The sequence below is a fragment of the Lagopus muta genome, chromosome 4 (assembly GCF_023343835.1).
Source record: "Lagopus muta isolate bLagMut1 chromosome 4, bLagMut1 primary, whole genome shotgun sequence".
Lineage (NCBI taxonomy): Eukaryota > Metazoa > Chordata > Aves > Galliformes > Phasianidae > Lagopus > Lagopus muta.
Genome location: NC_064436.1, coordinates 59348451 through 59363304, shown reverse-complemented (window position 1 = coordinate 59363304; position 14854 = coordinate 59348451). Strand labels below are relative to the sequence as shown.

Genomic DNA, 14854 nt, shown 5'->3' with positions numbered 1-14854 from the left:
TTAGAGCTCAGGCACATTTTTGACATTTCTAAGTCAGTCATAAAGTCTTTAAACAGTTTTTCTTTTTTAAAAAAGACCAAAATGTCATGTTATGAAATAAATAGACTAACATAATACTCTCACATTAATTTCAGCATAAGATTAAATTAAATTTACTTAAAATAACACAGTATGCCTATAACTCTGGTTGAGTGTCTGCAAACTAACCTCTTCCTTAACTCCTTATATACCAGTTTTAGTTTTGGAGGCTCTTCCTAACATTTGTTTTCTCTCTGACAGTTCCATATATAGACTCTGCTCCTTTGGCAGCAAGGATATTATATGCATATATTTAAGCATTTCCTTGTGAGACTGGTCTTAGCTGGCCTTGGAAAAAGGCTGTAATGGATACTGTCCAAAAGAGCAGTAGTATCTGGGGGCATTTCATTTTTGCTAGGGAACACAGTGATTGCATCAATTCTTGTCCCTGTGGGACCTATGTGAGTTGGAACAGTGGAAAGAACATAAACACAGAAACAAGAGGAATGATGTCATATGCATTTGTATTTCACTGTATTTTACTTCTTCTAAAGGTTAATGATATTTTGAGATTTTCACACTTAACAGGGACAGAATTTCCTTAATCCTCTCAAAGCAGAGAATTATGGCTCGTGTCAAGACAATTAGAACTAGATGCATGCAGAATATTCTCTCTGTGCTGATCACACAGTGAAGACATGGAGCACAGAGACACAAAGTATTGGATGGGTTCAATCCAGACTGGCAGCAACAGTGAATTGAGTAGGGGTTAATACTGATGCCTGCTAGGAAGGCTCCTCTGATGTTGACTTCAGCAACATGGTGTTGTTCAAGTTAAGTACCCACTGTAGGTAAGTGAATAACCAACAAGATCTAGTATTAACCAGAAAGATTAAGAATGAAAAATGACAACAGTACATAAAAACTTGCTAGGTCTGTTGAAGGAAATAGATAATTTCTTCCGACATTCAAGAAAAGAATTTTCAAGCACGTATTATGATCTCTAGAAGAGTTAGTAGGAGTTTCTCTTACCATAAAGCAGTAACTTGTGTAGAGTCAATTATACACTGTGCATGAAGTATTAGAGAATTTTAAATGTCTGCCCAAACTAGAAAGGAATACTTAAGTGCCTCCTATGTCAAGAGGGGTGCATTTTTGACAGGATTTTTTCTCTCTATTTGGAACATGAATGTTTTTATATTTGAGATCTGTGGCTACTTCTAATGCCAGACAATGGCACTTAAGAACTCAGGACAAAGCCCTCCAGAATACTGTACCTACCACTGCCTTCTGTAGCTGCCACTGATCTTCATCTTGACAGGCTGAGGAGTCCTTCTGTAGCATATGTTGCTCTCTCAGCTCCTGGAGCAAGCTCTTTTTTCTGGACATCCTCATGCGGGTCAAAGCTGCCATTCCAATGCTTCGAAGAGTTAATCTTCTCCATACTGAACACAGCAAGAGCCGCTGTTTTTGAAATATGTAGTTAACAGACCTGCAAAAAAGACCATTAAAAATCACTAGGCTAGGCTGCTTGCTGATTTTGCACACCTGTGGTCAGGAAAGTCATTGCTCAAAGATGACAGTTACTGTTCACTCCCACAAAGCATGCATTAGAATGTTTCTCAGATATAGAGAATGGATATTGCTATGATAAACCTCTAATTCTATTATGCTGAAATTAAATTACAATAAAAAAGGAAGAAAAAAGATAAATATTCAATTAAAATTACTCTTTTTTTTCATAAGAGACCTGAAATAAGATGAAAAGAGAATGTAATCAGAACTGCAGAGAAGTTCAAACTGAAGAAAATGCAGGAGAACATGCCTTGGATTAGCAAGGAAGCACACTCTGAAGAGATGCTGAAGAAGCTAGTGTTAGCTGGCAGCACAGGCAGGGCTAGAACAAGTGAACACACTTTCAAGAAAACTGAACAAAGCAAGTGGAATCTACTCTGTGTGCACTTGGGATGATACTCTTCAGAGCGGATTTGTGTCTGTATCTAACTTGTGTAATTGTAAGGCACTGTGAGATGTCCAGATACCAAACTGTGGGAAATGTCAAAGTTGGAGAATATGAAAACAAGGTTGAATTGAAAAGTACAGTCAAAATAAAGGAGCGTGGTGGCAGTAATACTAATATTCCAGATAGCCAAGTGTTTAAATGCATTGATCTATGGTGATGTGGATACCATGGTGAATGAAGTCATTTGGCATCTTAATCAAAACAAGGCAGATAACACAGAATTTCTTTTGAGAAGGTGTCTCTTAAGGAGACTTTTAGCTGATAAAACTGGAAGTTTCATTAGTGAGTACAGACAGAGAATGAAAGAGAGGAGTCACTTCCATGGTGTTCTAATAGTAGAAAGCAAAGATAGAGCTGAATGGTGCCAGACTGAACATTTTATGCTGAAGGATGTTACTCCAATGTGACATACAGAGGGCAAAGTGAATCTAGTTCAAGATTAGGAATTACTCACAAACATAGCAATAGATACTCAGAATGCGTATCAATTGACTAATCAGAGAAGACTTCAGACTTACAAAGAGTCTGTATCTTTATTCTTTTAAAATTTTTTTTTTTACTAATGAAGATTAAAACGTACAGTAACTGTCTCTCTGTTTGAGGATGCTTAGAATCCCTCAGCACTGCTTTCTGCAACATAACATACACGGGTGTTTATCTGCATTTGCAGCACTGCAGATTTACCACACTGCTTACTGATAAAATCATACTTACTCATCACTGAGGCAGCCCAGTCTGCTCATGACACCTTGCATTATCTTTTCTTGTTTCTCAGACAGGTGCTTTTGCATCACAGAAGTGAGAGCGTATTCATTTATCCATACCTAAAAGCAGGACAAAAAATTGCAATCTTAAGATACTCTCATTTTCATCACTTTGATCCCCATATGATAAATCAGGGGTTTATTTTTATTTTTGTTAAAAATAGTAATCCCCTCTTTCCCTTTCTCCTACAGATTTTCCCCAATATTTTCCCCAAAGATTTTCAGCAATAGAGGAACAATGAAAAAAGAACAATGTGGCACAACATTTTGCATCAGCTCTTATCAGCAAGTTGCAGTGGGCTTTCTGTTTGACTTTTTTCACTAGTACAGACGTCATTTTTACTTTAACCCAACAAAATAAAGATAATCATCCTCCACCACACTTTCATGTGTATTACACAGTGAAAAAAGAAATAGAGATTTTGCGATTAGGTTTTTGACTGTACATTTACAGCTCCTTCAAGATGATATTTAATCAAAGAATCTTGAAATGTTTTGATGGACTTTTCATTGGACTAAACTTTTGGAGATATAGACTTAGATTTTGTTTATTGTATTGAGAGAATTTAATGAATAATAGGCCGTAAGATGAAATGACTGTAAGGTCCAAACTCCATTACTGTGTGATGAAGAGTGTATTTCAGGCTAAGCTGGCAGCTGAGTGTAAGCAGGTAACTTGCAGACATACACAGAGCCCTAAATTAAATATAATACTCAAGCTCTCTGATAGCTTCACTTCATGTCCCAGCCTCATGCACAACAAGACGGAGTAAATTTTGTATTACCATAGACAGCAAGATTTCACCAGATCAATATGTGTAGCAAAAAACTAGGTGTGTAATTGCAGACCCTCTTAGTGCAAGGAATTAGGAATGGTACTGGGCCTTCATATTGGGTTAGATAGTCTTTTCCTTGGGAAGCACCAGGAGAGGCTTTATGTGTGAACACAGAATTAACTCCCCAGGGGAGTGCAGAACATCAGAAACCAGATATTCTCTGGCTTTAAAATAAAAATGTATTTCTTTCCTGGATAGTGCATTTTCTGCACCATACTCAGCAGTACATATGACTGAACCCTCTCCATGTAGAAAACCTTACCAGAGCACATTCTCCTGTGCAAGATGCCTGAGAAGGATGGGCTGGCAGTCTGTGTCACAGATGGAAAGACCATTAGAGACACACCACAGAAGCCTGAAAAGAAGTGCAGAGTACTCTTGGTTGCTCTCACAAGCAGCTGCAAGATGTGCACGGGAAGTGAGACCTCAGCTAATTTGAGCCAGGCTCATTCTTAAAATCAAAGAGCCCAATCAAGCACAACGTCATCTCTGATTGCATACTACAAATAACACATTGAGGTCTACCAAGTCTCCAGGTATCATAATCACAGACATAAAATATTTCCTCAAAATAATAGCTGTATTAGTATTTCCCTTTAGCAGCTCTGTGGATATAGTTTCCTAGTGCTTCAACCTCTCTGCAGAAGTCCATAAAAGTTTTGGCTAACCAGCCTGAATCAGCACACTATGTGTTTTATTGTCTCTTTCAGCAGTTAAAAGAGGGCTCAAAAAGACTTCTTAACTTTCTTAACTTAACTCTCTTAACTTAACTAGGAGTGTATTCAATAAGAGACTGCCTATGGCTCAGATGTGGCTTCCCATTGTTTTTAGAGACTTTTTTATTCATACAGCTGTTGTTCTTGAGGGCCTGTCCTCCCAGCTGCTCTCCAACAGTGCACAGAGGCAGGTTCCCAAGTAATGTAACACAGGAGACATTTTCAAGATTTGTAAATGATACAATATTACAGTCAAGAAACAAAAATGTAACACCTCTGCTGCTGGTGGTATATCCTATCCAAAAAAGGCACACAGAATGATAGATAACAAAGACAGGGACTATAATAGGAATTGCAAAAGAAATAGAATAGTTCTGCAATGGAGAATGTAGACTTTCTTATAAAGGGAAAGAATGAGTCACCTTCTAACTGAGACTGCATCTAACATAGGCTGTATGCAAAAATTACCTCTTCACTCTGAGATCAATAGAAATCCTAGAATCCAACAAAAAGTATCCCCTATGCACAATTATTGAACTTAAAAGGAGAAGTGCATTAACTACTAAGTAGTCTGAAAACAGTTATTACACATTTAAGTAGAGATAGTAAATAAGGAAGATTTGAGATCTGAACCAAATACTAAATTGGTGTTTTGCCTCTAAAGGTCACTAGGAAATTGTTCACCATGAGCCAGCAGTGTGCCCTGTATCTAATGGGCAAGAGTCAAGTGAATGAGGTTGAACTTCTTTCAGTGCTGTCCAGTGACAGAACAAAGGAGTAGGGGCACAAACCAGAATGCAGGAAGTGCCATCTGAACATGAGAAAGAACTTCACTGTGCAGGTGACAGAGCACAGGTTGCTCAGAGAGGCGGGGAGTCCCATTCTCAGGAGGTATTGAAAACCCACATGGACACCCACCTGTGTGAGCTACTCTAGAGCACCTACTTTAGCAGGGATTTGGACTAGGTGATCTCCAGAGGTCCATTCCAACCCTTACAATTTTGTGATTCTGTGACTAACCGGGAGCAGGAAGAGAACAGTATATTCTTTATTGCAAGTAACACTTCAGTTGCTCAACGGGATGGACCTAGAGGGCTAGGTATTTTCTATCCCCAAAACTGCAAAAAAAATCAGACATGCATGCACGCACACTATACTGAAGATCCCCTGGGAATCTTAATTTGAGACTGTTGGCTTCTGACTTACAAGTAGCAAAACAGAGACAACTATTTCATCAAGCAAGAATAAAAGATGATGCCCCATTCCTAGAGGTGTTCAAGGCCAGGTTGGATGGGGCCCTGGGCAGCCTGGTCTAGTATTGAATGGGGAGGTTGGTGACCCTGCCTGTGGCAGGGGGGTTGGAGATTCATGATCCTTGAGGTCCCTTCCAACCTTGGCCATTCTGTGATTCTGTAAAAAGGTGAGCACTGCACTGCTCTTCCAACACCAGGATAAGTTGTCAGCAGCCTTTCAAAGCTTTCTTTATATCGCTGTGAGATCCAGCACTTTTAGACAGGATTCCTGTACCTGAGTTGTGTTTTTTCCTCTACATCTTTATGTCTTGGTGTTGTCAGCACTGACTGGGGAATCAAAATGGCCCCTAGAAAGTCAGCCTGGGCCTAGGCTGACTGTGGCACAAGGTAGCTCTCAGCTCCCCCGACCTGTCATCCCCCACCACTTTCCTTCCCATCCCAGCAATTGTCCACTACAATGTGATTCCAAAATACTGTTAAAGAATAATAGATTAGTAAAGAATGGAGAAAACGATCATGCTGCACAGTCAGTGTCTGGAGAACAGCTGGGGTCTCTGATTCCTAAGCTGCAGTAAGACCGAGGCCAAAATCATGTTAAACGGGGAAGCAAAGCTCCACAGAATTTGAAAAGATAAGCCATTCCTATCACTATGAAATAAATTAGTATCAGAAAAACAAAGAGAAAGCAATAAAAAGCACCACATGTCAAAGCTAATAAGCAGCTGCTGATTGGCCTCTATCGGTGCCAAGCAATGATGTGGGAATGGATGAAAAACTCCTCACCTCGTTTTGTCTCTGCAAGTTTCTCAGTGTTTTGTCTCCTGGCAACAAGTCCATTATAAGACCTTCTGGAGCAGAGCTAACATTAAGCACTATTCTTTGGCAATAAATACGTGGAATATGCCTTTGGTAGGTAATGAAACCCATAAAATACTTTGAGTTAGATCTCAGATACAACAGTAAATTAGATCCAAGTAAGCTCACTTTCTTGTGAAGCTCTCTGACATTTTTAGCACAGATTCTTCAGGAAAGCGAAGTAAAGCAATTTCTTTCTAACAGCCTGTAGATGGTGTGTGATGCATACTGAATGCCAAGCAAGTACCTACCCTAGTGCAGCAGCCTGCTCTGAGTAACAGATGGCAGTGCTCTTCCAGGGAAATCATGAGGCAGGAGATACATGGGAAAATGTTCATGATTTATTTTCATTACTCAATTATTTCTGTTTGCCTTGCTCATATTCTGAAGCTTATAAGGTAAAAGTAAAATATGAAACCGAATTTTAATTGTCATGCATTAAAGAGATTCTTTTTCCCCAAAGGTCGTCATATTCCAGGTATGTATAAATGCAAAAAGATAATCTCAAACAAATACAGTCCAGGTAAATGGGAAAAATCTCTTTTTGAGCCACCTTGGAAAGCTTAAATAATGTGGTGAAAACCCTTCTGGTGCTAGGCTTCCTAAGGCTGTAAAGACTAAGCAATTCTTTATTGTAGTATATTTGTCAAAAGGCAAATGAGAGACATATTTCTTGCTGGAAAATGCCTGATAAATTAAAAGGCCTATTAATATAAATATTGATTTATGGACCTTTAGTCATCAGCACTGCAACATCTGTGGAATCTCCCAAATGTCATAATCACTTCTCACAAGTAATTGATCCCTCCTTTTATAAAGGTGGAAATCAAGTGCTTTCTTCAGTAGGATATGGGTGTCAGCTCACTATTTAAATGTACATGTAGCTGTGTTAATACTAGAAAAGAGTCAAGAAATGAATTTTGCATTTAAATGTAATATAGTTAATTCTGTCACACACTGGCTTACACAGGAAAATATGCCAGCCTAGCCTTGATGGAGTAGCTGTTTCCCTACAGACTCTCTTTAGAGATAGACCGGTTTTCTTCCAGTTTAGTTCAAACTACTTCAAAAACCACGTGTAAGTGAAAAAGAACTACCTATTTAAACGTTTCTTCTTGAAGAGTCACATATTTTCCCAGTAGGAGAAACTCTCTCGTAGAAATTCATTGCACAGAATCACTTATCCTTAGGAAAGCCCTACCTGTTGATCATGCAATTTTTATGTTGAAGAATGCCCAGCTACACTGCTGGTGACCCAGAGACCAATGAAGGCTATATAGTTATTTAGATGAATTCCTTTATAGCTCAGTAATTACTGTTATGTCGGTAAACTCTCTTTTTTTTTTCTTTTTTTCTCTCTCTTTTTTTTTTTTTTGCCCAGCTAGGAAACCATTTGCTTTATATTATGAATGCTACAGTACACTGAAAATATAGAAAATCAGCTTTTAAATCTAACTATCCTATGCTTGGCCATTACTGGAACATCTGAATTCAAATATAATGCATTAATCATACAGTGCTGTCTAAGGAACTATTCTCCTCAGCCGGCTGCTGGAGCTGAACTAATCCTTTTAATCCCTTGAGAAACAATCCTAGGGTCTTAGCTCCTCCACTCAATCTTCGTACATACTGTGTCCAATGATAGTACTGAAGAAATGCATACAGAATCTTTGGAATAAGCTCTACACTTGTGATCTACATCCTCTACAGTTAAACTACATCCATCTACTAGTTAAACTACGTCCTCTCCGACCTTGAGCAATGTCTGACATTCAATGGGTTTGCAGAAGGATCAGAGCAGAGGAGCCCTAACACTGATTTATTTCTGTTGCTTTTCTCTTGTCTCATTGCCCTCTATGTGCTGGGCACAAACAGAATGAAAAATGTGGACATGTGTTTCTTCACCTTATGAAGAGCATTTCACGTAGAATATTTATCATATGTTTCTAGTAATTACAGTATTAATACATAGACATGATTAAGAAGTATGTACGTAAGAATCATGTAATGCTTCCTTTTCTGTAAACCGATGAATATATTTTTTTTGAACTGTTTCTGTAGATGTTCAAGAGTTGAGGACACTGTGGAATCAGACAGAAGACTTGCTAAAAAATGTTTATGTACTGACAAAGCTGTCAAACACTGTGGACAGATGTTCAGTAATTACTCTCTGACTCTTCTGTGAGAGTCTACACACACAGCATATATATTCACTCCTTACAGCATCTCAAACTGCCCATTCTGAGTCTGGTTCTGCTCTGTGTATTCATATACAGGTTATTTCTTTCCATATCCCATTTTTAGACCCTAATGTCCCAGGTTCCTACCTTTTTTTCTTGCAGTAGCTGTTCCTGGAACAGCTTCCAGCGTTTCTGGCGGTGGCTGTCCCACTTCTCCAACTGAGGGACAACATTCTCCTGCCAGTCCTCTTTCAGAAGTTCACATTCTCTTACAGAGAGGCCGGTCACAGCAGGCAGTGTTTGAAGAAACAGCTCATTCACCAGCTCTGCTAAAGCATGGGAAGCTTTAGAATACAGCTCCTACCAGGGGGACAAAAAGGGACAAAGTGAGATAGGTGAAAGCAAATCTCATGGCCCTTTGCAGCTACTTCACTGCATGCTGCGTGATACCAGTGAGGGAATAATGCTTCAGCCAATGTACAGGACTAGTGACACCTAGAGATAAAATCCAATGCCAGTAATGCTTGAGTTGGAGCAGATTCTGTAAATGGAGCCTGTAACAACACAGATGTTTTGGTTTAAAGTGCACAAGAGTATTTAAAATGCCATAGTGGCATTAGCATGAGATTCTGAATCCTAACTGTTGTCCACCTGCAACTGCAAAGCAAATAATACCATGTTCTACTGGCTGTAGTAACAGGTGGTAAAATTCACTTATTTTGCCTGTTTGAGTGGAAAGAACCTTGTGTAGCATGACAAATTTTAGGCATATTTTTAAAGGTGCTGACATGAATGAAGGCAAGAAGTAAGGACAAGTTAAAAGGAACAGTACAGCATTTAGATAGACAAAGTTGACACTGATCACATTAATAGTTATTGCTCCAAAATATGACTCTCCTTAATGCCTTCTGGAAGGACAGAATTATTCAAATCCATCCTGATGCAGAACAGCTTCAAGCTTAGGAAAACAAACATCTGCTGGTGGTTCTATTAAAACTAGTCTCATGTGAGTGGTTTTCAATTGCCGAGGCTGCGTCATTCACAAGAAGAGTTTGGGCGATTTAGTCAGATGGTATTCAAGCTACTAAACCTTTACAAAACCTGCAATTTCAATGTCGAATACACAGTGACATGACACAAGCTGTGTTTGCAAACTTGCTAGAAATTTGAGGTAAGCCCTGAGGAAAATAACTGAGTGCAAGTAGCTTTCCTTAGAGGAAGAGACAAAACAAAGACGTGGAAAGGTCACACAGACACTGCAGCACGCCAGCAAGATGAAGAGCTGGTTTTGTGTGACTTCAACATTGTCATAGCAATCAAAAAAGCTTTATAGTCTGTGTGGTTTTGCTTTCATTGTAAATCACTCAGCCCTCTTGAAAATACTAAGATTTATTCATTTCTTTTAAAATACAGCTAACATTTTTAAAACTCTTTGCAGCATTTCTGTTGCAAAAACAAGTACTTCAAGTCTTCTGGCTGTTGTCTTTCTTTAAATATGGTTTTAATCACAATCTCTTAAGTGATCAAAATCCAGAATCTCTCAATCACAGCACAACAGAGACACAAGCACAGATGTTTTTATCTAAATGTCAAAAACACTTGTCTGCACCTTATATACATAAAAATGTCAAGTGAACTTATCTGGTTTTGGGGGGCACACTGATATAACACGCTATTCTATAAGAACTTCCCAACTCTTAGATGTGGTATGATAAAAACAAGATTAGAAAAAAAAAAAAAAAAGAAGAAAAAAAAGAGATGATAAATTTGCATAGTCAAGTACTCAGAAATAAAAAATAAACACAATTTATGTTGCAAGTAAAATCTGGCTCTGTGCATATGCCCCCATTCTGATAAATTTTAGGCTCCCATACCATTTTCACAAGATTTTTATATGTTCAGTGTTTAGGCTTATCAGTACTCATCAAGTGGGCACATTTTAACAAGAAAATATTTTGTATTTCTCATTTAACGTAAAGTTTGCAAGATGTGCACTGAATACAAAATTATTATTTTCCTCCTGTGATGTAGAATGCTAATCACCATATTAATGAGCTGTTTCACAAACAATAAATAGCTTAGCTCTACAGCTCCCTGCAGCAAACTCCTCTTATGGATAAAGTCAAGACACAACATTATCAAAAGTGCTCATAACACCTTCAAGACCTGCTGTCTTGATTTCTTCCATTCTCTTACCTGTTAAAAGCAAAAACACGCAGTGTTTTCAGAATCCAGCTCCCACTAACTCTGTTTAACCTCAAAGCGTTCAGAATTCTTTCACATTGGGCTACTTGTTCCAGAAACTGGATCTTGTACAGAACTGACAGTGTGAAGACACTGTAGACAACCAGTTGGATATCTCAGTTCTGGTAACACTTGTCTCACTTCTGCTCACAACGTGGACGTGACCATTAGGTATCATTAGGGCAACATCTGAACAGTAATTTATTTCTTCACACAGAGCCTTTTCTTACTAGGAAACGATCTGGTTGGCAGGGCTATATTGTGTGGCCAAGACTGTGCAACTTGACCTCAAGGTGTTTCTGACAGCACAGGAACAGGGCAGCGGAGAGTCAATGTTAAGTGACCATTCTTCTATAAACTAAAAGTGGTTTTACAAGAAATTGCATTCCAAAGAATTCTGGATAGCTGCCAGCAAATGCTTACTGTGTAGGTAGCTATGTCTGCTCTGCTAAAACTTCCCAGACTAAATAACCAAACTAGGCATTGGGAAACATTGAAAAGTGCATTCTAAATTACTGGTTTAAATGTGCTTCATTAGAAGGGAAATGCCATAGGCTGTACACAGCACTGCAGAGACAATCTGCTGCACAGGTAAATCCTGTCTCAAAGGAAGGATCTCTCTTCCTTAATTACTATAGTTACTAGTCCCTGTTATAATAAAAAGTAGGATTTCTATTGTCTTAATGAACTGTTTTGTAGTGGAAACGGCTTATCTTGTCAACACTAATGCTAAATGGTTTGAGTTCTCACTGCTGCTATTTCTTGATTTTAGAATTCTAGCCTCTAAATCCTGGGATTTGAAGTAAACTCAGATTCCATGTTTCTAACCTCTGTATCCTATGTCACATTTAAAAAACTCTGTCACTGTAAACTGTCTCTTCTCTGAGCTTTTCTAGCCTTTCCACACAAGCTAATTCTTCTTCCTTTACTGGATGCTCTGGATAGAAGAAATTCTCCTGTGTCTTCAACAGTTCAGAGTCTAGAGGATTCCGTGGCATTTCTACTACAATCTCAAAAGATCTGAGGCAAAGTCTTAAGGAACTTTATTCTTAAGCAAACAAAGTTCTGCCAAAGCAACTAATCATTTTACAACATACTTTGCTTCAGAACTGATAGTATTTGCTTGGCATGCTGACAACCCTGTATTATTATTTATTAGGAAATCTTCTGCACAGAACCTAAAGAAGGTATTTTGTTATTTGTTGTTATGCTATTTTGTTTAACAATAAATTGAACAGCATTCTGGTTGCACTCCCCACAGATTCAAATTATTTTGTATATTTAACATTGGTGCTACTGAAGCGGGTACATAGTTACCCAGAAAAAATGTGATTATGTTTCAGTCACAGGTGCTTCATCATTTGCAAAATACTTTGCAGCCCTCTGTTGAAATTAATGTGAAAAGACAAGAAAGTAGGACTAAAAATCCAGGAATCAACAGTGCCTTTAGAAATGTTGGACGAAAATATGGAAGATGAACAGGACTGAGTGTATTATTTTTCATCTCCTAGATGCTGCAAACAGGCAAAGCGATAGGAGACCTGTTCAAGTGCTGTTAGGCCCTGAAAGAGCGATCGTCAACAGTAAAGAACACTTCAACTACTACTACAAATTCTGCTCTGTGCAGGCCAGAAATCCTGCACACTTAATGGTCTCAGCTGCAGCCCAGGATCACAACATAAACCACCATCAGTGCTAACTATCATAATACTAACTTCTTCTCATCTGGTCACTGGGTTCTTTAACCCAAACACATAATACTAAGAATATAACAGTCCATGAAGTCAGTGCAACACCAACAGTACAGTGTGCTCTGCATGGAAAACATACACATACAATGTGATGGCTATGCTGTTTAACACTGCACTTGCAGAAACATAGTGGAATAGCCTTGTAAAGTTTGTTAGAAAAAATGAAAAGTCTACATTTAGGAAAAAATGCAAGTGTAACCAAATTCTACTATGTGACTCAAGAATCATAGAATCACAGAATGGTTTGGGTTGGAAGGGACTTAAAAGCCCATCCACCAGTTCCAATCCCTTGTTGTAGATAGGGTTGGCATCTACTAGTCAAGCTGCTCAGGAAAGAAAATAGTTCAAGCTAAGAAAATTGTACAAAATTATTTGTACTCTAAGGAAAGTACTCAATATGAAACAGCAGTAAGTCTGTCCATAATCAAGGACAGCACGATACATATTATTAAGTCTATCTTCTACAGAAAAATAATGAAACCGTTAAGAAATCCTATTGCTACCAACATCTTATTTCTACAGAATAGTTTCTGTGAACTTACTGATATGTCATCTCTCGCTTGTAGAACTTTCACTTAATGAAATTTATTCAAATTGATTCCATTAATAGAATAGCTGATTGCAACAGTGAATGAACCTGTTTGTAGTACCTGGCAGTCAATCTGAAAGCTTTTCAAAAAATCTCCAGAGAAATTCATCAAGCATAAAGAAATACCACAGAGTATATGCAGAAATGAAATGGTCTCACATTAAACTGCTGAATGCATCTGAATTTCAAACAAGGCAGTAAATATAGAATTTTGTCAAAAATCAAGGGAAATACACAGTTTACCAGATTTCACTGTAGATCCAAAGAACAATATTAACGCTTTCCCTCAAACTCAAATGATTAAGCGGTTTTTACATGCAGATGAGAATAAAGTGAATAATGACATTTTGAAGCAGGAAAATATATTTTGAAAGGCTGGTTGCACTGTATTTTAAATGCCAGCCACTCCATTACATATTATCTCCAAGAGGCAATGGCACAGTTAGTTGTTAACTTGTAACAGTTACTTGTTAACTTTGGATACAGTAGCATTTCATGGCAAGAATTAAAACTTCTAGTCAAGCCCTAGAGCACTTCATCATCACCGGAAGTCCAAAGGCTTGCTAAGGGGGCATATTAAGGAAAGAATTTCAGAAGATCATACATTCCTCTATAATTTCAATGCTCTTAGGCACTACTGGTATCTAGAAGATACTTCACGTCATAAACTCAGGACAGATGGGGAAAAGTTGATCTACACCATATCTCATGCTAATGAAATTACATAAGGAAAGAAATGGAAGAGTTAAATCTCTAGGAACCTGAACTTAAAATTTTGACAAAGATAATTTTCTCCCTGTTATTAACTGAGGAAAAAAAAATATTTTGCTTCACCTCACATTCATGTTTACTCATTCATAAAATGTTTATTGCTTTGCCTGTTGATAATGCTCAATACTTAATAGCTTTTAATCTAAATTCTTACGCTTTTCTATGTTCTGTCAAGTAAAATCAAATAACATTTTAGTGAACTGCTATCACCAGAAAAGAATTATAAATGACAGTAAATTGTGTTGTTTTTTTTTTTTATTACGCTTTTGATGTTAAAGCTGAGGAAAAATAATTATCTTATCAGGGACTATGCAATTCTTGGCTGTTAATCGATTTCATTTTGCGTAATCTGCATGTCTGTTTTCTTAATAATAAGCTGTTAACCATTAATCTCTTTTCACTTCTCCTTTCCCTGCTGAAATAAGCAGGTAGTTCACACACACACACACAAAAATAACAACAAAACAAACAACCAAAACAATAACCCAGAGAAAGGATTAAAGGTTGGTCAGTACCTGATAGGCTAAATTGAGACAGATTTGCAAGGAGCTAGCCATTTATCTTACCAAGACATCAGAAGAAACAGAGTAACACATACATGGGGTTGGGGGATGTGGAGGCTTTCATTGTCACATGAAAGAAAATTTCAGTTTAAATCTTGCAATTCAATATCTATACAAACCAATACAAACTGTTACTGCAACAGAGTATCCCCTGTGTATGGGATAATTCCAAGGGCTACCTTTACCTTTTAAATAAGGCTGAGCCTTTCAGTTAGCTTTGACACAATTCTTTCTTCAATTACAACACTGTGTGAATTAAAATCACTCATCAACAGTGCTCAGTTTGGACTG

At 37.9% G+C, this 14854-nt stretch overlaps 1 protein-coding gene across 2 annotated transcripts in view; it reads right to left on the bottom strand.

Annotated features, from left to right (window-relative positions):
• Nucleotides 1–14854, bottom strand: part of EVC (EvC ciliary complex subunit 1) — a 51110-nt gene that overhangs the window by 10892 nt on the left and 25364 nt on the right. For both annotated transcript variants that reach the window (XM_048943125.1, XM_048943126.1), the window contains exons 12-14: nucleotides 8793–9005; nucleotides 2756–2865; nucleotides 1300–1510 (exon numbers count right to left, since the gene is read on the bottom strand). In XM_048943125.1, the coding sequence (XP_048799082.1) occupies nucleotides 1300–1510; nucleotides 2756–2865; nucleotides 8793–9005 (534 nt within the window). The remainder of the gene's footprint in view (nucleotides 1–1299; nucleotides 1511–2755; nucleotides 2866–8792; nucleotides 9006–14854) is intronic.